The sequence below is a fragment of the Cylas formicarius genome, unplaced genomic scaffold (genome assembly GCF_029955315.1).
Source record: "Cylas formicarius isolate icCylForm1 unplaced genomic scaffold, icCylForm1.1 PGA_scaffold_7__23_contigs__length_41026272, whole genome shotgun sequence".
Lineage (NCBI taxonomy): Eukaryota > Metazoa > Arthropoda > Insecta > Coleoptera > Brentidae > Cylas > Cylas formicarius.
The window spans coordinates 31468556-31493420 of record NW_026844352.1 but is presented as its reverse complement, the minus strand read 5'-3'; the positions used below and the strand labels follow the sequence as shown (position 1 = coordinate 31493420).

At 33.7% G+C, this 24865-nt stretch overlaps 1 protein-coding gene across 1 annotated transcript; it reads left to right on the top strand.

The window, feature by feature from the left end:
* LOC132705739 (apoptosis-resistant E3 ubiquitin protein ligase 1) lies at positions 1-23449 on the top strand. The gene is made up of 15 exons (XM_060676586.1): positions 1-291; positions 9133-9356; positions 11027-11165; positions 12980-13119; positions 13183-13323; positions 13423-13517; positions 14759-14969; positions 15559-15775; positions 15828-16039; positions 16097-16442; positions 19648-19937; positions 19992-20126; positions 20263-20448; positions 20891-21153; positions 21210-23449. Exons 1-15 carry the CDS (start codon positions 108-110, stop codon positions 21310-21312), a joined length of 2886 nt encoding a protein of 961 aa, XP_060532569.1. The 5' UTR covers positions 1-107; the 3' UTR covers positions 21313-23449.
* Positions 23450-24865: the final 1416 nt, after the last annotated feature.

Sequence of the window (24865 nt, the reverse complement as noted above, 5' to 3'; positions counted from 1 at the left end):
AAACATGTTTTGTCTATGATCAACTGATGTTTGAATGAGTTTATTGTCGTAAGAGCTAAGTCTACGCTATAAACAAACAAAATGTAAATATTGCGATAAATTGTATTATGACGAGTTGTGCCAAAGTTGTAACGGTAGTCGGTTTATTGTTTTTCCTTGCTTGTAGTTTCTTTCTTTTGTCTTTTCTTTATTGTATATGGTGGGAGTTGTCGGGGTCCAGACACAACGAAATACCTAGCTGGCTTAAAGAAAATAATCTAGAAGAATACACAACATTGTTTAAACAAAAAGGTGAGCAATTTTGCGTTTTCCCCACGCAATTTATGATATATTTCCGCACGTTTAGCGAAGTTATAATTTTGTAATATCAACTTCTCTTAGATTAAATTGTTGTATATATTTTGTATTATTATTGTCGTATATAGAAAATACACACTATTTGTGTCTGTTGAATTATATTTTAATTCAGTAGACAGACTCTTTTAAACTTATTTTGCTGTTTTATACTCGTTTTTTTCCAATTCGTCGCATATAAAAGATTCTACACAAAGACGATTTATAGTACAGTTTGTTCAGCTGAATAAAACGCTTTATGTTGTGGTACCTATATGTTAATATCAACGTAATAAGCTTGTGCACAGCCAGTGTTTTAAAATGCTTTCCTAACCATAATCACTGTTTTCGTCGGAATAGGGTTGTTCTCAGTATAAGTCTACGGTGCCAAGCCAGAAAGTTACTGAATTTCCTTAATTTTTATAATGTCATTACGAAAACATTTAAATCCTAAAATAGAGATATAATGAATAATTAACAAACACCGACAAAAATTACAAGTGTTGTTAGAAGTTTTCGTTTTATAAATGTTTTGCATAGAGTTTAAAATACATTTTCCAAGAAAAACATAATGGTGTCCACAAGAACAAATGAGGTTGTTGGTGGCTGTATCATCCCATATCTGAATCTGAACTTGTCAAATTACATCAGAAGAAGCTAAAATCTAAATCTTCAATTTTTGGTGTATATATTTCTCACATATCTCCAGATAATATTAATCACGAAAATTAACATTTCCTCAATATAATAAACATTGTATCTCCTATAGTTTCCGAGATTCTAATTATGATAGTTGAATTTGAAAAAAAAAAATGTTATCTTTGCTATTTTTTGAAATGGGGCGGAAAAACTGAAATTTACGGTTTCCCATTTTATTCTTCCACACGTCTATTTGAAAATTAAAAAGAAATCTGCAAATAAATTCTTAATACAACCCCTTAAGGCATTTCGTGTCTCTTAAACCATCAACTTCATTTTTTTTATTTTTAATGATGTTAGGGGAATGCTATACGTATGAATACTTGTCAGTATGAACTCAGTATAATTAGAGAATTTAGGAGTAAAAGTAACAAAACGGAAAATTAAGAAAGGAAATACATAATTCGTCTACTGCATACCATACGGAGAAGAATAATACCTAGTGTTCTGTTTTGAAAATCATAGACATCTTGCGCACCTATTGTGATTTACAGTTAATAAATTAACTGTAAAATAATTTAACCACAATTATTTTAATTTTCCCCAATTTTTCTGTATTAACGTCCTTTTTTAAGGACCCAGTAAATTTAAAAGTTATGGTTAAATATCATTGTTTTGCGACCTGTATAGAGGCGTTCCGCTGCTATAAAGATTTTTTTTCGGATTTTTGGAACTAGAGTAATTTGTAATACGACATTAAAAAGGTAAGAAAAATAATAATAAAAAAGGAAAAAAGGAAGTACAGGATTTTGGATTTTAACAAAAGATCATGAAGTTCGATTGAAAGTGTTATCGTAGATTTTTTCATAAATTTTAAAATAGTACGGTAAAAAAAATAAATCCAAAACCGGATATTTTAGTTTTTCTTCCGGATGACATTCGGGCTCATCCATACGCAACTTAACGGCAATTTGAGCTACTCCATGTCTTTTACGGATCCCGAGTTGCCCATGATATTTTATGGGTATAAATTTCAAAATGGGACAAAGCAAAAACCGAGGAAAAAGCCATACAAAAATCGTTAAATGTATAAAATCAGTAATATTATTGAGTCAGAAGCTTGAATGTTTCATGCTATAATTTAACCACAATATTTTTACAACATTTTTTTATACAGTTATGTGCATTTCTTATATTGTTATATTTTTCAAGACTCTCGTCTCTCAAGTCTGTGTCCGAGTTCCCACACCAGAATGCTATATCTCATTTGGTTTTCGAAAAAACAAATCACTTTCAAAATCTGCATTGAAATCACCAGCATTAGATTTGAAGTGTTTATTTGGATAGTTTTTGCCATGTTTTTCGATTACTTATCCAGATCAGACGATCATCTAATTTAAACTAACACCAAAAAAATTGGTTTCAGTTAGTATCATTTTGTTTCAATTCATTAGCTGGTAAACACATTCATACCAAATGGTCTGTACTTACTGCTTTTTATACCATCCTTAATATGAAACATTTAGATTTTGTAGACGCTTTGTATTGCTTTGTTTAGTTGCTTTTTATAATGTTTAAATTTTCACGATGTTTTAATTCCCAAAAATATTATCTTGTAGATTTTTGTCCATATAACCCTTTTTTTATTATTATTTTATGTTTATGTTTTTGTGACATATTTATAAATAGTGATAGCAGAAAACAAGAAATTATACATAATTTGCGAGTTAAATATCGCGAAGATAAAAAATTGATGTAAATTATGATTTTGATATTGATGACGGTCATGAAAAAAAAACTTTGAATTCGAATTTTAAATGCGTTATTTTTTGTTAAAAAGTTGTAATGGAAAAGTGTTTTTCTATTCCCGTCTGTAAAATGCCTAATTACACACCGATCTAGCGTGCGAGAAGCGTCACTTTACCACGTCAGTTTCGTTTCCGACGGATCCGAGCCATTTCGGACATTTCCGGGATTTTACCGCACGGGTTTGAGAGCAATCGGATGTTTTCGGAGATATTTCCCACGCTTTGAATTTTGACGTTTGTCAATTCTGACGGTGATGTCAGTAAATGCATTCGTGTTGTTTTGCGAAACTGTGCCTAAAAACTAACGGTCGTAAAAAAAGTATAGTATGCAACACGTTCGGTAAGTCACTCGTTTATTAAACACTCGCTCCGCTGCGCTCCGCTCGTGCCAAACAAACTCGTGAGTCAAATGCCGTTTACCGCACTTGTTGCATAATATACTATTACGATATCACAATATCTTTCATATTAAGGAAATTATTTCCCTTTGTCCAGAAACTACCGGTGCTTAAAAAAAGGATAGTAATGCGCAGACAGCATTTTTATATCGTCAGTAATAAAGGATTTTCCCATAATTAGGAATCGAAAATAGGACGGATAGGATAGTGTGGTATTATGTAGGTGTCATTAATGTAAATTTTAAAAAGTAGGGGACCCAATATAGACCATTGTCGCACGTCCCAGTTAATATATCTTTTGATTGATGGCTCCCTTCTATGCATATGGCTTCTGATCGACAGTTAAGAGTTAAGGAAATTTATGGCCAGGTTATCTATTCTCTTACAAATATATTTTTTAATTATCCTATTAAGCAAATATTATTTGGTGATATATATGACAGGTAGAGTCTGACGCACTCTGCCTCTCAGTTCAATTTTTTTCCTGTGAGCGAATGTCGCATAATAAATTAATATTTCGGGTTTTGGGGGTGGTTTTTCTACCTTCGGTATGACGTCAATGCGCACGCCGTCGCTAGTGTGAAAAGCGTGTCCGTTAAGTCGCCCGGGGTTACGGTGGCGGAAGGCATCGGCATCGCATGCGGCAGCGGCCAGTAGTCGCAATCGCTCCCAGATGTCGAAGTCGCTTGCGAGCTGCAAATCCGCCGCCTCCCGCAGTTTTTTACGTTCCCTAACGGCGCCGCAGCCGACAAGCTGCAGGTGTACGCGTAACCAACCCCCAGGTATCTCAATTAGCAATTGGTCAAATTATTCCGTTTGTGGCCGATTGAGACGTATCAAATTTTCTGACACTTTGAGACCTGTTTAAGGAACCTAGTAACTATCTAGTTATCGCATAGTTTTAAAACACATTAGTTTTGAAATCAGTTGCATAAACTTAGAATTTTTTCGTTCACTGTGGCGTTGCTTTTCAATTTTCGCGTTTGTCTAGGACGAATCATTTAATCCAAATAGACTTCTGAAATCATCTAGCTCGGCCGATTATTTGAATTAATAACATATAAGATTGTCTTCCTAAAGACATTCTTGATATATAGTATTGAATACACTATGTAGGGTGGCGCAATAGCGTGGTAAAGTAATGCATCTCGCTAATAACAAAATCGTATTTTTTAGCAAATAGCTCATTTTTTATAATCACACGATAAAGTAGCTGAAAAGTAAGAGAAAAATTAGTGTAAATTTCGTTGTTGTTTACAAAACCCTCTGTATGAAATAATCACTTAAGCGCTTTACTGTACACTTAGTAACACATTTGACTATATTAAGGTTCATTTTTTATGTGGCAAAGGCAACAGCGGAAAGATGTAGGAGATCGTCAGGTTTTCAAACATAATTTTTAAAATGTTTTCTATATTTTCCCCGTAAGAGGGCAACGTCACATTTAAATCCAGAAACATCGCTGTATTATATAAGAAGAATCGTAATACGCAAAAATTTATAGGGTGTAACATTTAAAAATATATTATTTTGTATTGCCACACTTGTATGGGAAACACTCTGCATAATTGTAAATATTTTTAAAATGTTAAGGGATATAGTATTTTGCCACACTATTGTGCCACCCTGTATATACTGGACTTGAAAAACATCTAATTCGCACACACAAGCAGGCATTGCAGCTAATTTTGTTCGACCAATGGGGTTGTAATAATTTAAAACATATGTATTATAGTTTTAGTCACAATAAATAGAGTAAATTTGTGCGAAGGACAAATTTAGAAGAATAGAAGGCAAAGCAAGTTTGGGACAATAGAATCACTGTTTCTTAAGAACTTAATCTTTTTGGGCACTTGATTATTATTAATTTTACTAGGGTTGTCAACCGAAAAAAACTGAAAATATAGTTCCAAGTTCTCCAGTCTTCTTCCCCTAATATTCTTGCAAATAGCCTTTATAACCAACATATTTTAATAACTCAACCACAACCTTTTAATTGTTGAAATGATCTACTCTCTCTAGTCGAACATTCCAGACTTTACATATTCACATATTCAGGGTTTTATTCGTAACATTTTATTTACATTAGTTGGAGAAGACTGGGTGTCTTTGAATTACAGACAGTCTACATTTTTAAACTTGATAATCGAATGTGTAAAATTAAAAAAGGTGAAATATTGTTAATATTTACATATACAATTCCACTGCGTAGTGATTTTTCATTCTAGGTTCAGGATCAACCAAAAGCTTAGTTAATTATAAAAGTCATATTTTTTATCGTGCGAGCCACTGGTTTAGATCTTTTTTACGGATAAGATTTATATAACACATCTGTTATTCCTCTTTGCATTAGCTCCAAATTAGGTATTGATGTGTGGATTCTTGCGAGAAACCATCGAAAATGATTGATGATACCTGTGTAAGTGGATAGGTTCTTTGTCGAACATCGATTATTGCTTAACACGAAATATCGTTTGTAAGGGTCCATTTGATATTGATCAATAACGTTGTCGTAATGTACATATTATTTCGCTGTTAGTGGATATTGCCAACTGTTCCCAACAGACAGAGAGCGCATGGCCTCGCGATCAATGTTCCAAACTATACTTAAATTTGATATGTCTTGATTAGCGACCAATGTCCAGAGTACCTACGATGTTTTAGTTAACTTGTGGCCAGAATAATATGCGCCGTTCGGTAACGAACATAAACGGTCCCACAGGACAAAAATTCGCCTTAATACATTGCTCAGCTTAATTTTAACTAACTATTGCGCGGCGTAAAGTACTCTTAAATAAGAACGGGATCAGAATGGCAAATTCCTGGGAAGAAGAAAAAGAAATCTGTTCTATCGGCATGAGCATGCAACCTTCCCCTAGTGTCCTATCTGGTAAGTGTTTTTGTAGTTTTTTGACATCTTTAAGATTAGTGCTAATTCTAATTAAATTTGTTTATGGCATTCTCTTTCCGAACGTTGTACAAGCTTCGGAGAAGGATACTTAATCTGGATTTGCTATTTGCAGAGTTATTGTGAGTTTTAAAATAAAATAAATGAGTTTAAAAAAAAATCGAAATAGTAAAAATTCAGTTTTCCGCGATATTTTATCTATATCTTTACTTTACATGGGCGTTAATAGAATCGGATGGATTACTAAGTAATTATTTCTTACAGGGCTTTATTAAATGCTTGTCAAGCTTGTCAAGCTCGTGAACTGTATACCAATTTGCATTTAACTGCTGTATCGTGTTCATCCACCGCTTTTGTACATGTTTCTCTATACCTATCAATTCATATACAAAAAATAAGTTAACGTTAAGCTCATGACTTGCCTATTTGCCAAAAATACCTGGAAATACAGTTTAACACTTCATATTCGAAACTGCAATTTCGACTCATTTCCACATCTGAATCTTAAAAAATGTTATTATTCTATCATTTTTTCCATTCTTGTAGACGGTAGGTTTAGCTTTAATTTGATTTTATTTTCGTTCTTTGTCGGCTGATGGTGAATATTGACAAAAAATATTCAAGTTTTTTATTTAGTAATAACAAAAGGGTATTTCTGAGCAGCCGGCATATTATTTAAATTTAAAATGTAAATGTAGCACTTTTATTTTATATTCAGGGCTTAACTAGATAGCGATAATATACTTTTGTATATTATTACATAATTATAGGGAATCCTCAACAATGTGAGTGATAGAGGGACAAGAGCTGAACAGTTGCATTCAAATTAGTTTAAAATTCATTAAGTTGCCAAGACTTGGGAAAACCTGTATGAAATAATTAAATTAGGCGCTTCAATAAACTTTTAGTAATGCACTTGACTGCGACTCGAATTGAAAGAAATTGTGTTCTATTAAAAAAAATTAAATGTTCATCTTTCGATTGTATCTAATATGTATTAAAACATTTTTTAAAATAGGATAATAGTATGTACGAGATGTGGGCTGTATATTATCATAGTACATATGAAGTAGACTGATATGTCTGAAAATTGTTGTATATGTATATTTTTTGTTTTTTATTTACATGTGTTGTCAAGAGAATTGGGACGCACAGTACAATATAGAGTGTTAAGTCGCCCACGATTGAAACTGTGCGAATGCCTACCCGTCCATTTTAAATACGGTTATTGTTAATTTTTTGCTTTTGTTTAAATTTTGTATGCCAGTTGTTAGATTGCAGACAAATATGAAATCGATCGGTTTCAGCGATCTTATAAGGAATAACGTTAGCGTGTCGGCAGGAAATAAAAATGCCGACCTTGGCAATCGGGGAATGGCAACATTTAATGAATTTTTAAGTAGCCAACTGCGTTAGTTACTATTTGCTGTATCGATTTAACAATCTACCGCGTCGCTTCAAGTTGTAGGAATGCGCTTATTTGCTAACAAAAGATCCGTTTGGTTAGTTAATTTACTTTTACTTGTTGTCAAGATCAATGTCTCGGCTATTTTTGACTCACAGGAACACTAAGCCTTCGAAAAAGTGTGTTGTTTGAAGTTCTATAAGCTACTAAACCAAAACTTGCCAAAACTTGGAGAATGCGGCAACCGCGACAAAATTTTCAGTACGATATCTTGTCTCGTTTGCCATAAATCACATCACATAATTCCTCATATACTTTAATTATAAACAACTGTTTATTTATTTTTTCAGACTTGTGTTACACACTAAATTTTTTCTACGATCATTAGTTTTTTTGCCCGGGATCATCAGAAATGATAAATGCCAAAATATCAGACGAGCTCATGTCTTTGTACGCAGTCAATAATGTACTAAACGCAATCGTTACAATTTTTTAAAATTTTATTATTTATTTTTTAAAATTTACTTATTCATGTGAATACAGCATGTATTAATTTTTTTTTATTTAATATTTTTATTACGTGTTTTTCTTTACCTTTACGATCACTCTAGCCCTCTAGCTTTTGTGCTTTAAATCATCCTAACCTCAGTTTTCACCGGTCCGAAGGTTATATATAACGTGACTGGCCAGAACGTTATCTCTTTGCAGAGGTAACAATCAATCGCTAAAAGGGTTATTTATTAATTTTTTTAAATTTGGTGCCAACCCTTTTGTTTCATCTTTTGCAGTATAAAAAAATATCGCAGTTGACGAAAAGCTCCCAATTAACCGAATATCGGTCCGACAAAAAATCCCAGGGGGTTGTCGGGATTATTGCCCGCGAGCCGATGTTAACTATGCTCGAAATTGTAAATTCTCCAACTTCTGGCACCCAAAAGCGGGCATAGCCATTTACGTAAATTTTAATAATTGGGTCAAAACGGACAGTTTAACTAACGAAGGTCTGGCACGAACATTACAAAGTTTTCGAAGGCAATCGCTACCCGTCGTATATGAATTCGTCCATGTGATGTTTCCTTCATTCAATTTTCAACAAGGACAAAAATACCTGATTTATTATATCACTTTATTTAAAAGAACGGCCATTTGTTGCCTGTATTGTTTTGTCCACTTTTTATTAATAAAAATTTTTTTACCATATACTAATTTTTCTAGTAACCAAAATTCTGAATCTGAAATCATGATGCTGTTAAGCAAAAGTAAAAGAATCGTTCTAAATAAAAATATGGTAGTGTTGATAGTTTGTTTATTCTAATAAATAAGTTTTTGTTGAACCAACAGAATCTTACACCAATATTAACTAGGTTCCTTCTATAATTAGTAGATCAATAAAAATCTTATCCAAAATTGCTAAGTTGAAGAGACGCTATAAAACTAGAGACATATCATCCTGAGCTTATTGCTAGAGCTGGACTCATATCTCGAATACTACTGGATCTAGAGCTTCTGGAAAAAAATTATAAACTCCGTATTTGACTTCAAGGCGAACATAGAATTTAAGATGTCTCCCGAAACTTAAACTATATCTTTAAATAAACTGAAGGCCATTTTCAATTTAAAATCTGCTGAACATCGTTTCAGGCATTTCACTTTTATCCCAGTGCGGCCAACCAGAGCAACTCCCAGAACTCCCGGCACCAGATGAGCAACGACTGCGCGAAGCGGCCGCTTTGCTTCAGCAACGCTTAGTACTTCGTCAGTGGTTGAGTCAGTACAACCTGCAAGCCTACCATCCCAAGCTTCTAGTCATCGGAGTAGCTAGACTAGAGGACGTTTATTGGTTGGAAGACACCAAAGCGAAACAAGTACTGTCAAAATATTAATTTCTTTGTCAAGTTATAGCTGGCTTACACGCAATATGTTGTTAGCAGTCTTACAAGATCATCTTAGATGAGGCATACGACATGTAGATTTCAGATTTAATATGAGAACAGGTTCTTGTATCAATGTAACCCGAGGTCTACATAACAATTTATAATCTCGGTCTATATCTATAATAATAATAATATTTATTTTCCCAAAGACAACCACAAAATTGTATAGGAATAGTCAAAATAAGTAATAGTACAATAGATATATAAAAATACATTTACATCACCTGACCTCGAACTCGTCGACAACCTACAGTAGCAAGCATGCAGCTTACCGCTCTGTCTAGTACAATGTACAATGCACGTCACTATACCATTCAAAAATGAAAAGACTTGCCAGTGTGAAAATTTTGTACTGGACAAATGTAAACTTGGAAACGTGTGCAATACTTTTGCGCCAAAAATATTTATCAGCATTTACAGATGCTTCCACCTTCGCACAGTATAAATTGCACAACTATTGCCTAGTTAAAATCTCATTAAGATTTATAAGAAGATAGCTTACACTATTTAGAGTTGAAGTAAGAGTATCACAATGAGACCTCACAGTATCACAATTTACATATAATGTGAAGAGTACATGGCCTAAAACTGAACCTTGAGGACACCCATCGCTATGCGTTGACTAGCTGAATTTAGACTTTCCGTTATAAATCTTTAGGGATGCAAATTGAAAACGATCTTCTAAAAAACTACTGACCGAGTCTAGAGGCTTACCCCTTATACCCGAAGCGTGCAGGGCTTCCCCAAGTTCCGTAAAATCAACACAGTCAAACGCACGGCTTGGGTCGCAAAAAATTCCATAAAAGATATTATCTTACGAAAATACAAATAAGCAGCAGTTGAAATGCTTCTATTTTTTCTGAAGCCATGTTAGTTATCTATAAAAATATGATATTTGTCTTCAAAAGACATTAATCTCTTTAAGAAAGTATACTCAAATACTTTAGAAAAACTATTTGAAATTGTTACCGGACGATAATTCTCCAGTAACTTTCGACTGCCCTTCTGGCACAACTCTATTCCTTTTTAGATACGATAGAAATGTACCACTTAAAAAAAAGATAGATTCACCAAGAAAATTATTTAACCCAATATTCTTTTTAATAAAAACGTTGTCGTTCCATCGGATCCAAAAGACTTGATACTTTGTTTTTTAATTTATAGCGATTATTCAAAATTCTAAATTTTGGAGTCACTAAAGTTTCTACCAATTCGAGATCTTGAACAAACATTCATGTATGGTCAATCATTGTGCTTCTAAAAGTAGTCACCATAATAGGCCATTTTATTAGGGAAACAAAATCATAACAGCACATTAGAAAACACATTTTTTTAGAATATGGGTTTTTGAATAAATCGGAGGTAAAATCAGCACATATTAAAATATTATTGTTATATTTTTCGCACATGTACCCTGCTGCTCCAATATCGATTTAACTGACAACAATCATTGATGAGTTAGTTGATGGTAGAATTTGCATTTTTAAATTTGTATAGTGTATAGTAGTCAAAAATGTTTGTTCTTGATTTTGAAGCCCAACATGAAATCAAATAATTAATTGCCCACATTTTGTTTAAAAATAAATAAAATTTTCTTGTAGGTTTTTAATAATGATGTAGTTCATTGGTCCGCTGCCCGCCAATCTTTACCTACCTCGAAATCGCATTTAGATATTCTCAAAGCCGATCTCTGGTCAGAAGTAGTGAAGAATAGTAATCACCAGGACGCATGGACATGGGGTAAGGTTGTATGTAAGAGAGACCTGGTTTCACAAAACTATAAAGATTCAGTCAACCCCCAAGTCAAGGTCTCAATCTTTATAGTTTTTTAAAAAAAATGAATTTTATTTTTTCTGGGATGCACCAGATTATCAAAATACCGGATGACACAAGAAAGTGGGAACAATCTAATTTTTATACGGCTTGAGATAGCGATTTGAAATTTGAAAGGGTTAATATAGGCCGATTGTCCAATTATTGATAATATGTAATCAACAGTTGCACTTCTGGTTTGAGCGGAAACAACAGTAAGTTTCGAATTTTAAATGGTACAACAACATTTTTGGATAGGACGGTTATTTTTTTTTAATTTAATTTTTGAAAATTATGTCTAGAAAGAAAGCAGTCAGCATCATAAATACTGTTTACCGGGTCACCTGATCATGGGAAAAATTGTAGATGAACTTTATTTTACTTGTCTAATGGCATGTAATGAACTATTAACTTTTTAGGATATCCTAGTTTTTTTAAACAGCAGCCTGATGGAAACAACAACTTTTTAAAACTGGTACTTTTTTTACAACATTTTGACACCAAAATCCGTCAAAAAATAAGCTCACAGGAAAGAAAAAACCAGATAAGTAAATACATTTTTATAAAAAAAGATTACTTAGGTGGCTTTGCTTCTATTCTTTATTAATTGTCAAGTCGGTAAGATTAAAAATGTAGAAGAAACTCTCGACAAGCTCATGCAGTGGAAAGAAAAAAACACATTTGTATTAAAAAAATAACAGAGAGATTCTGAGATTGAACGATTAGAATTTTTTGTTGAAAGTCTTTTATTATGGTAAAAAGTTGATATGCTTTTGGAATACGAGGATACAGTGAAAAACTAACGTAAGTATTTTATGAATACGTACGTCATAAGCTACAAACACTTTTTACCGAAAACTGAGAAGAACAAAGAATAGAAATATTTTTTTTCTTTTTAAATCTGTCACTTTTTGGGCCAATTACAATATCGAAGTCTTCTTAGAAAGTCAGCTTCATAAAGATGTTGATGAAGGTTATACTTAAAAGAATGATAGCCGTGTTTTTTTAAAATTCTCCTCGCAGATTCTCTTTGGATGTCTAATTCTAATGACGCATCTTTTAGCTGGATTCACGTTGACGTATCCCACAACATTGATTTCCATTTCTTTGAAAATTTTGGTGTCAAAATGTTGCAAAAAAAGTACCGGTTTTAAAACGTTTTTGTTCCCACCAGGGTGCTATTTGAAAAAACTAGGTTATCTTAAAAAAATAATAGTTCATTTTAAATACCATTTGCCATTAGATAACTAAAGAAAAATTGACCCGGTAAATAGTGTTTATGGTGGTTACGGCCTCCTAGGCACAGTTTTCAATAATTAAATAAAAATTAAAAAAAAAAGAAAAACCATCCTATCCTACGTAGAATGATTTTAATCCAAAAATTCAAAAAGAAAGTTATTGTCGTTTCTGCTTAAACCTGAAGTGCAACCATTGACTATATATTGTCAAAAAAATGGACATTCAGCCTATATTAACCATTCCAAATTTCAAATCGCTATCTCAAGTCGTTTAAAAGTTATAGAGTGTTCTCACTTTCTAATGTCACCCGGTATACCTTGCGTATTTAAACTTTTTACTTTCGCCCATTCACTTAGAAGAGGCGAATGTTACCAATTTTATATTTGAGAATAATCTAGTAAAGAAGTACATTGGTATAGTGTAATTTTGTTAGTTTTTGGATTTATTGTGTGAGACCGATATTTCGAAGTTTATTTTGAAATTCGATATTTTGCCATGTTCAGGAGGAATGTTGGTAGTGTCAGTATCTGTTGCTGGTCTGGTTACTTTGGCAGCAATGACCCAACCGTCACTAGCACCAGAAGCAAAACACTCACTGCTTCAGTATGTCACTGGAAAGTATTTGCTTCCCTCTAACTGTAAGGTAGTGGTCAATACTTACATTAAAATACTTTTCCGGCTAGTGACATATGTGTTTTGATTTCAGGTTAATTTTGCTTGGAACTTACCTCATAAAGTTGGACGTACTGTTTGCTGTACAGTTCACTTTTATCAACGTAACGGCCAGCCTTATCCAATCTGTGATACTGATAATTTTGTTGTAGATATTTCGGGAGGTTCAAGAAAGGTACTAATTAAAAAAATTAATGAAAGTATTATTGGATAGTTGTTAGATATAGTTGGTTGATATAAGTAGAGTTTATTGCCTTTTGTTATTCATTCGTAGTTAGCTGCGATTACTGAATTGGGTTCCCCAACCGATCCAGATAGTGCAAATGTTGCGAAAGTTAAATTCACCGTCCGTCACGCCGGTCAATATAGGTAATGTTCTTTCCTGCTTTCGTTGTTATTGCGAGGTATATCAGTTATTATTAGAGATAGATCAATGCGGTATTCGCAATACTGTGCTCCATTTTCGTGAAATCACAGGTGTATTTTTCAAAATGGCAGCTGGTTTTGTTTTTGAGATACAGAGAGAAACAGAAAATTTTACCATTTCAGTTTCCCCCTGTATTTTAAACACCCTATAATATAATGTGACGATGAAAATGGAATGTTTTAGATCTTGTTATGCAGAATCCTGTGGCGTACTGAGATTTTTTGTAGAACTTTAATTTTTAAGATACAAGCTGAAAATTATGTTTTATAAAACATATTTTGACATCTTAAAATTTACACTTCTATGCTAATTGTATTCCTCTCAACAATATTGTTATTATTATTAACAGAAAAAAATGCCAACAACAGAATATAAAAATAGTAAATAGTTTTTCATGGTTATTGTATAAATGAATTAAAGTGAGCTATGAAAATTTTGACTATGTGTTTGCAATAATATGAGATGAACTTCGGCAGTAATGTCAGCTGGAATACTCTTTTTAAAAAATATTTTATAATTTTTGTTAAATAAATCAATCAAAAATCAAAGCATAGGCGTATAAAAAGCTCAATCAAATTTTGGCTTGTATCCCAAAAATAACACTTTATAAAACAAACTGAGTACGGCACTTAATTTTGGTTTGTTTTTTTTTACATTGAAAACAAAGATGGCATTCGATTTAATCTTCAAAAGTTACCTGAAAAACGTCTTTTCAATTTGGAAAACAGCAGAAACTTCCATAGGCTACTATAATACTATTTACAAATCTTCTGGTTTTCTCTTGCGTCAGTTGCCCATAAATCAAACTTGTTGATGTTTCGCCAATCATCCTCTTATCTTCTTCAGGGCTGAACTGAAACTGGCTCCCATTCTACCCTGTACCTGCTTATATAATATTTTAGGGAGGTGGAGCTAAAGGAGGGACATGAACATTGTCTTGGACTAGTAAATGAGAGTAGAATGCGAGTCAGTTTTAGTTAAGCCCTGAAGAAACCAACATGATTTTGGCAAAACTTCAGCAAGTTTGATTTATGGATAACCGACGCAGAAGAAATCCAGAAGATTTGTAAATAGTAGCCAAAAAGGAAGTTTTTTTTTATATCAACTAAGATGCTGAAAATGGTGTCTCATATTTTAAAATCCATTGAACTTAGCATTATACCACCCCTCCTGTCTTTAATAGGATCTCCATAATGGTCGGCGATCAGCATATAGCCGGAAGTCCATTTTCCACCATGTTCATAGCAGGTCCGGCTTTTGCTCAGAGAACAGTCGTTATACGACATTGTAGTACAGTTGTATGTACTGCAAACGTGTCACATATCCTCTATATTGAACCTCGGGACGAGTATGGCAACGTCTGTCGTTACAATCCCGGTGAAAACCCCACAGAAGTAGGTATCGCCATGTTTAACAAACCAAGTGTCTTTTTTGTTTTTTACCAAATGACATTACAAAACGAGGTCTGAGCGGAGCTCACATAACAGCAACAAATACTTAAAAATGGTCACTATTGTTATGTACCATTGTTACATTTTAGATAACTGATTATTTTATTAAAAACACAGATCGTAATCATCAACATGCGCAAGCAGTCAAAAACGGCTTCAAATTGTCATGTTAAAAGTGCTTTATGACGCCATTATTTTATAATATAATTTACTTAATTTAATAAACGAGTGATGCCCTAAGCCTAACTATTTCTTATATTAATAATAACAATAATAATTACTTGTAATGCAATTACAAATACAATTACACCCTCCCTTAACTTAATTTTACTCTACAGGCTTCCTCAAGGTTGTTAAAAAATATTTATTAAAGAATTTTATATAAAGCAACGATAACTACCAAAAGTCCCCCATTTTAATATCAATTTTGATTTGTCAATCGCAGTAAATGTAGGCGATCACTGTTCACTGTTGATTTAGAATTTATCAATATATTTTTGAGTATTTTACCCATTTCTTTCATCATTTCCAGGGCTATATAGTTGACATTGTGCAGATAGGCAGCATTTCCCGCGAAAATATATTGGATATCGATAAAAAGAATTTTACAACGACCTTAGATTACGATTGGCAAAGTCAAAAAGTGAGCATTCAATTAAAGTTTGTGTACGAGGGCTGTTATCACGCCACCATAAGCTACCACGAAATGCAGTTGCACAACGGAGATTTCGATATTATCGTTCTTAATAGTAAGTCTTAAGCCTTTAAATATTTCTGATTGCAAAAACGCACTTGTCCAAGGTATCGACTCCACCCTTGTACAAAAAAATGTCGCAACAAAAAGTCACAATAATTGTTACGACGCTAAATTGATCGGAATCAAAGGAGAAAGACTGATAAAGCCGAAGAAAGTGCTGTGTTATGTATCCCCAAAGCAATTAATAATTAAGGAATTGATATTAAAATTTATACCAAAGAGATTGTATACTTTTAGGTTGTGCCCATCGACAAAGGTGAATTTAGCCTTTATATATGCGATATGAATCTGTCTCAACATGATACTCTTTTAGTTTGTTTTCAAGTCCGAGACAATAAAACTAAACGATGGTGGCGACTCATTCATCATTGAAGATGGTTGTCAGCCAAAAATTGAACTGATCTCAAAGGAAAGAAACGTAATAGCGGCCACATTCGCCCAGTTTCTTCTAAAAAATATGGGCGGGTCCGAAACCTTTAAAGACAAGCAGGACTTCTTTTACCATGAAGTTAGGAAATATCATCAGAAACATTATCACGAAAAGTTGTCTATGAAAGTGACTAGAGAGAAATTATTAGAATCTAGCATGAAAGCGACAAAGAATTTCACCGTTTCAGACTGGTGCAGGAATTTTGAAATAACGTTTCATGGCGAACAGGGTAAGTGGATGAAATTATAAAACGGAATTAAGGATTTAACGACTTACCGTAAGGAAGTTCAATCCTAATTATATGAAAATTTTGTTTCCATTATATTACACACTGTATTATATTCACGTCACACACATCACATCATTGTTCATAGTGTGTGTAGACCGTTATGACCAAGCTGTGGGGTGTCAAAAAACATTTTTTTGTTCAGGAGGGCGAGAAGTTATATATTGAAAACCAAATATTCATATAATTTGGATTGAATTTCCCTACTGTAAGTCGTTTAATTCTGAAATTATATTTCACATTTGGTTTAAGTAGTGTTTGCAACTAAAACACGTCAACCCAAATACAAGTATTGTATAATAACTACAAAAAAAAAAACAAAATTAACAACACTCAAAAGTTTCTACGCCAAAATATATGTATTATTTATTCCGAGGTGGGATAACTTAAGCTGCAAAATATACTGCATAATATTCAATGCATTAATAAATATATATAAAAAAGAAAAAGACATAAAAACCAAATTTTGATAGAAAAATAAATTTAGGTGGATGCACGGTGTTTTGTAATTTTACAACAGCCTAAGCAAAATTAAGTTTTGGTGCTACCAATCTTTTGTAAAATATTCGATTTCGTCGTCCAGCCTACCGCTCGTCCAATGGGGTTAGCATACTTTTAAATGTGTCAGTGTCAATGTCACTCGTCTTATAAGGTAGAAGGAATCGGTTTTTTAAAAGTTAAAAACAACCGTTTGTTATATTCCGTTCGAAGAGGCTCTATGATTTCAAGATAACACAACAGAGTAGAAGTTATACAAAGCTCCGGTTTCTCGGTGAAAAAAGCAAATGAGAGAAAATGTTGATGCCTATTGGAATGTGAAACTTTTAACATTTAAAAATCACCTATGTCTATTCTGCCATTCTGAGTTCTGTGCGATTTTAAAGCAGGAATATTTTTGCAGGTTTATTTGTAGTTGTGGAAAACTGGCTTTTTTTTAAATTCCTTCAATTAGTAAATTTTCTTCATTGGTTAGCGAAAACAGGATAGCTATTGTTGGCCGATATATATTTAATCTAGTATAAGAGGCTTGAAGGCTTCAGAGAAACTATTTTAATAACACATAATCTTCTAAAAAGTGAATGCCATACCTATGACGCCCAGTGTGGTCCAACTAATAACCCGGATTGTTCTCTAAAATTATTTTATTTACCACATGTGATATCAAACCAAAGTCTGAATCTTTATGACACATACGTTAAACATTCAGCCTTAGTTTAGAAGAAAAACATTCTAAAGGCAACCGAACTCAATTCAAATTCAGTTTTAATGTTTACAAAGCGATACCGCTGGTCCGTTTCAACGTTAACTGTATTTATTTGAGAAGCGTATATCATGCATCATATTACGATTCTGATTTACGTGTTCATATTTTACTCCTTCCATTCGGTTCAAGTTAATATTGTTGTAGTGCCTATAGCGCCACAGACGGCATTGATATTTTTGTAGAGAAGGGAATGATTTTCTTGGAATGCCTCTACGTTTCACCCACTAACCTGCATTTTGTCGCATTTTCTTTCTGAACAGCGATTTCCACACGCTTAACTCGTTTTCCCAGAACATTTAACGAGATCTAGGCATATTTTGAGAAATTGACTGCGGCCACGTTGGTTGTTGAATGCTGCATTTGGTTAAAAACGACATCTTTTCAATTTTTTTCCATAGTGGATCAATAAGTTCCGGCATAAGTACGGCCATTCAGGCCGTCTTATGCCGTGGTATAGTGTTGTCCAATGAAACAGTATTTGGCAACTGCCGCAAAGATTTTGAGCGGTAAAAGGCAGCCCAAATTTCTCAAACTTTTATGTCCTCTTTAGATGTAGATTATGACAAACAATAGTTTGTTGTTCTGCCTTAGAGAATGAGAATGAATCAGGAATACTTATAATCTTGTTCTTCGTCTCCAAACAAAGATATTTGTGCCTTTCAAACGTCGTCGTGTGTAAATAGTTCTACAGTGCGGCCGAACAATGAGTTGACGAAGTCTTTACTTCGACAACGACAAATCAATGGAATTAAAAATAATACCTACATATTTCCATTTCTGAAAAATGTTAGTTTTGGTTATTCCACAGGATATATCATTATCTGTAACCTTGAAGTATTAAATTTGTGATTGCGAGTAAATGATGTATGGCACTATATTCCGACCCAAACGAAGACATGAGAATTCGTAAGTAACGGAGTTAATGCCATAAAGCAATTTGTAAAAACTAATTGCTGAGCGATTCAATAGTCTTTTAACTTAAAATGAGTTGGTTTTCTAAATTCGTTGTTTCAGATTTAAAATAAATCTAGGTGATCAGTTTCTCTGAAGAAAATACCTTAGGTTTTCTATTTTTTTCACCTTGCTTTTAAACCCGTGCGATAATATCCCGGAAACGTCCCGGGGGGCTCGAATTTTACAGAAGGAAGTAGAAAATAGTATATTATGCAACAAGTGTCGTAAACGGTATTGGAGTCACGAATTTATTTGGCACGAGCGGAGCAAGCGATTTAAAAAGTTTAGGTTTAAGATAAACAAACTGATTGTAATTTTGGTCCATTGCAAAGCCAAGTGTTTCAATCTGCTTCCTACTCGACGTACCTATACAGCCACTGACAGTGCCTCCGATGTCTTTTCCAATTAATTTCTTTACCTGCTTTCTTCCTCCGCTTGAAGTTTGAAGATGAGGTTGCTTGATTTTTTTTTCCGAAACTTAGGGTCCTCATTGGAATTGTCTATTTCCTATGCTGCGAGGAAATTTTCTTGGAAAATATTTCCTAATAAAAACGGGTCAGCCGAACAGTTCTGGACTACTTTTCGCGCAGAATGCAAGAGTCTTGATGACTATGGGTAGTAAAGCCAAAAAACCCTGCCACATCGCTACATCAGCCAGAAGTTATGTTCCGACCTATCCGGAAGGTCAGTCGTTTATTTTTGTCTGGCTTCTTCGCTATTATAAAAAGAATTTTTACGAACACACAATCTAAACACAGTAATGCATTTAGCTACTGAGATAAATACATTTATGGGGGCCGCACCTATGCTGATAGCATAGACACTTTCGGAACAAACATAAAAAATTTTAATAACATATATAAACAAGCCCTTGATTTGAACCATCGGTTTCAATTTTTGGATATAATATTTTGTTTTGCTAAATTCAAGGTATCGATTGGGGAGGGCTGAGGCGCGAGTGGTTCGAACTTATCTGCGCACAACTGTTTGACGCCAAAAACGTGTTATTTACCGGTTTCCATGAAGGACAACAATCTTTGGTCCATCCTAATCCGAAAAGACCACCGCAGTTAAAATTAAGGCATTACGAGTTTGCCGGGAAAGTTGTAGGAAAGTGTTTGTATGAAAGTGCCCTTGGAGGATCATACAGGCAACTTGTTCGAGCAAGATTTACAAGATCGTTCCTGGCTCAAGTGATAGGTCTTCGAGTCCACTATAAAGTAATTTAGCGCGGCATCAAAAGATGTGTTGCTGACTAACTTATATATTTGCAGTATTTCGAGCAAGATGATCCAGACTTGTACCTTACAAAAATCAAATACATCCTGGATAACAACATAGACAACATTGAAATGGAACTGTATTTCGTTGAAGAGCAATATGATGATTTAGGGCAACTAGTAAAAACGGTAATGTTGATTAAGCTAAATTAAATTATGTTTATTTAAATATAAGGGAAAAAAAAAACTTGTGAAAACCCATTGTAAAAGTAAGAATAACAGTCACTCCTTCTATTTGTAAGACATTTCTAAATTTTATGTTTAGGTGGAGCTCATACCAAATGGTTCCAAAATTAAAGTTACCGACTCTACAAAATTGCAGTACTTAGACGCACTGGCGCAATATAAACTTGCAACCTCTATTAAGGATGAACTCGAAGCATTCTTGAAAGGTCTGAACGAGTTAATACCAGACAATTTTTTGAGTATTTTTGATGAAAATGAGTTAGAAGTAAGTATACGATGAAACATGGGTAATAAATAGCATAGATCCTACTTACCGTTTTACCATTTAAAACCAACCGATCATTTTTGTTTAAAATTGTATTTTCATAAACTACTTGCAAAAAAGCTGCGATGTATAAACAAATAATACAACAAACAATACACACACATTTTAAGATGTAGTGAATATGTTAGAAATGTTTACATTTGTTTTTTTTTTTTAATTAATTTTATTGTGTTCTTATTATTACTGTTAAATATCAATCTTAAATATCAAGAATTTCCAATTTCCAATTTCCAAACATAAATAGATGCTGTACTACCGAAGCTCTATTGCATCATTTCTGTCATATTTGATCAGTTACAGTCAAGTTGGTCTTGACCGAAAACACCTCGGAATGTTTTCATTAGCTATATTTAACGATTCATTGCCCCAATGGGCCTTTCAGCTCCTGCTGTGCGGTACTGGACAATACAGTATTCCCGATTTTAAAGCCCATCATATGGTAAACGGAAATTCTACGGAATTCAAACGGGTTGTAGGATGGTTTTGGGCTGCGGTGGGTAACTTCACGCACGAAGAAATGGCGCGACTGCTGCAATTTACGACGGGATGTTCGCAGTTGCCGCCGGGTGGCTTTTCCGAGTTGACTCCCCGTTTTCAAATTACAGCGGCACCAACATTTGGTAATTTACCGACTGCCCATACCTGGTAAGCGCTTAAACTTGATGCATTCCGTTCATCAATTAAGTTTCCGTTTTTTCTAGTTTCAACCAGATTTGTTTGCCCGATTACGACTCTTACGAACAATTCGAAAAAGCTCTACTTATTGCGATAAGCGAGGGAACAGAAGGTTTCGGAATGGTCTAGCGTTGTTTACCTAATAAAGCATTTATTTAAAAAAAAACATTTCGCAAGCAATACATTTACATTTTCCATGTACTCTTCAGTACTTTTGTCAATGACAACTGTACGAATAGCGTTTGTCTTTGTCGAACGTGTAGATAGACATAAGGTGTTGTTTTAAAGTAGGTAAATATTTGATTTAATATTCGAAAAAAAAAAAAAACCACGCGCAATGCAAAATTCACACGTTTTCGAGAAATCGGTTTAGCAAAATCCACCATTTAATTTTCTTAAGTTATTGTTTTTTTTCAGATTTTGTATGCGCATATTTTGCAAACTCTGTTGTCCATGCAAAGGTGAGTAGGAACACTTTTTACCTGTCACATGACTCCACACATTTATATCCCCCATGTAACAGATTTGCAAAAAATGAAAAATCACACAGCCATGAAATCTTCTGCCAGTTTTCTGACCACCATCTTGATTAACTGTTTTCGTCGAGTGCCCTATATGATTGCGACAAAGATGAATTTTAAAAGAATAAGCGAGATGAAAATTTTGATGGAATTTAACTATTAATTAACGCTCCTCCTGATCTAGGCTGTCCTGTAAAGTGTCGCCATATTAGCCATATTATTTGAGACAAATAATAAGATTTGAAGGGCATCCTCGACACAGGCACTTTTAGCAATAGTACATACTAAGGCGAAATTCTTGACTCCCTCCTGCCATGTTTTTTGTGGACGCTCTCTTTTTTTTCGGTAGTATGGTATCCAATTCATTGTTTTGTTGAGGTAATCTGCCATCGTTCAGACACCAGATCAGTTGTTTTCTTTCAATGTCAGTCATGATTGTGTCTTGAAACTCTCATTTGTTCCCAAATACTTTCATTTCTAACTCTTTCGGTTGATTCGGTTATTCTTTTATGTTTTTCATTCATAGTCAGTCCCCAAACTTCATAGACTTCTTTTATTTTGCGTGCCATATATTCTTGATTTTCTTTATTCTCTGCTATTACTGCCTGATCGTCTGCAAACTGTAGGCGAGATCTGTTCTATCTGTTATTCCCGAACATTTTTGTTTCCATTATAGTAAGGCTTCTTTAACAGAAATTTTAAAAAGCGTTGGTGATATACAGCTCGCCTGTAAAGGTTTTCGATAGCATTTATTAGAGCTTCATTAATGGAGGTGCCTTGCAATAGTTCCCAGAGACTGCTAGTGGGTATAATATCAAATAGAGAGAGAGAAAGAGAGATCATTGTATAAGATACGTGTCCCTAAATTGACTGTGGGCCTGTTCTCTATTATCTGCTTCATACAAAATATGTTGTCCCTGCCACAAATAACAAATTTGATGTTGAATATTAAATCATTTGATTACTTTGATACAACGCCTTTAAAATCAGTATTTGCTTAAAAACTAATTTCTGTGACAATATTGTGATACTTTATGTGACGTACTTAATTTATGTAGATTTTTACATCGATTGTAACACGTGCTTAAATTGCTTTGCTTTTAAATGTTCATTAAATGCTTTAGAGTGAATCTCTGGAGGCATAGAGCATCGCGAGAATTTTTTTTCTGAAAATGAGTAGTAGTAATAAATTCGTACAATCTTTCTGAGAGGTACGGGACGCACATATTTTGAAGGGTACCGCTATGGTCTTATATTCCTCTTCTATTGATAAACAAACCAGCATGTGTTTTATTTTGATTTTTAGTGGTTGAGCGTTTCATGCCGACTCTAAACTATTTGTAGTTCAGCAAATAATCAACTGTAGCAGAAAAATGTAAGTAATGTTTGATTTTATAAACACAAAAAAAGATAAACTAATATTTTGTATTGGACTGTTTTTTTTTATTTCTTTTCATATTAAGACCACTTAATCCGCTCATCAACTTTCATCCGTTAATTAGAATCAAACGAGAAAATATTTCACCATCTGTATAAGAGATCGCTGCTGCTGTCATTCACTGCTCAATCTCGGTCGCGTCGCAACTCGATTGCCTATTACTTGTATCGTGAACGCTATTAGCCGTGACAGTACCTTGTATATTTTGCTTGAATCGTGCGCATTATGGTGCATTTACACAGTTTTATTTGTATGATTATCCTGGATGAGTCATCAAAAGTGAAATAAAAATGAATTGTCTAAACAATTTCTTTTCCTGGGTTTATTTTTTTTTAGGTTACCTAAAAGATAATGATCATTATTATGGGCGCCATTTGTATTATGATTCTCCTGGATGAGTCATCAAAAATGAAATAAAAATGAATGGTCTAAACAATTTTTTTCTAGGTTTCATTTTTTTTAGTTTACCTATAAGAAAATCATCATAATTATTGGCGCCATTTTTAAACGAATTAAATTGATTCATGTATGGGTTTTTAAAATTGTCAAAACAACTTGGATTATGCATCTTAGATGAACATCACCGAACCTTGAAAACGTAACCTAAAAATTCGTATACTAGATAATTATGCCGATACGTCTTCTGCATAAAGCGTTCTAAAAAACGTGTATTTCAATATCAAATCGTTTTTTTTTCTTTAATTATTATGAAACTGAACGCGTCAAAGTAGATAAAAAACTGACCGATGACGATTGATTTTGCACATTTGTCGCTGTCAGTGGCCGCATATTTTATAGTAGTTCAAATTCTCGATCCAGGTGGAGGGCCAGTCGGTAATGTGAACAGTTCAATTACAAGACGAATTTTTGACCCTTTAACCAAAATTGCAATTTGTCTAACTCACTAAACTAACCATATGCACTGAAACAAAGAAGTATTTCCTCGAAGCGCGATTTATTTACCAAATGTGCACATAAAACACATCACGAATCAGCCTAATACGAAAACCTTGACTGTTGAGATTTGACTACTACCTTCTTATATGCTTTTTTTAAAGGACTTCTAAAAGAACTGAAGATACTTTTTCCCGCAGATTATTATTATACGTGAAGAATTAAGCACAATGAATTTTCAAAAATATTTTGTCGGTAGTTGCCATTAAAATAGTTTGCGACCTGGCGATGTAGATCAATTTATATTCACCGAGTCACTATACTATTATATTTAACTCAGGTAGCTTGGAACACACTCCTCGTTTTAACATTAAGCAATGGAGTAAAAGGACGTTGACGCCAAATCTTTTTAAATAAAAAAATATCAATGATTGCAGCGTGCCAAATATCCTTTTAAGTACGTATTCATTAACATTTGTACAACATAAAATTCTGTTACTATCCTTTAATTAAATGGCGTCATGTCGAGATAAAGATTGCTGTGTTCAATAAGCATCAATAACATTTTGATTGATAATTACGCAGCGTTTTAGCAATTTTCATAGTTCTCCATAGTAATACGGACTTTTAACAATCTAAAATATTTATCGACTACTTGAGATTTTTCTGTACAGCTATTTATGAAACAAGACAATAATGTTCGTTGTTCACTCCCGGCAGTTATTTTTTACTTAATAATTTGCGTTCTTAACACTTATGTATACGACGATAAACTACGGTCCATTTTGCTATTGTAATTTAGGATGTATGTATGTTCATATATAGGGCG

Bases quoted from the DNA above. Each gene is read 5' to 3' on its own strand.
- LOC132705739 (XM_060676586.1), top strand. From the start codon at position 108: ATGACGAGTTGTGCCAAAGTTGTAACGGTAGTCGGTTTATTGTTTTTC. The intron at 14,970-15,558 runs GTAGGTATCGCC...CATCATTTCCAG, and splicing joins CCGGTGAAAACCCCACAGAA to GGCTATATAGTTGACATTGT. The intron at 16,040-16,096 runs GTGAATTTAGCC...ATACTCTTTTAG, and splicing joins GGTTGTGCCCATCGACAAAG to TTTGTTTTCAAGTCCGAGAC.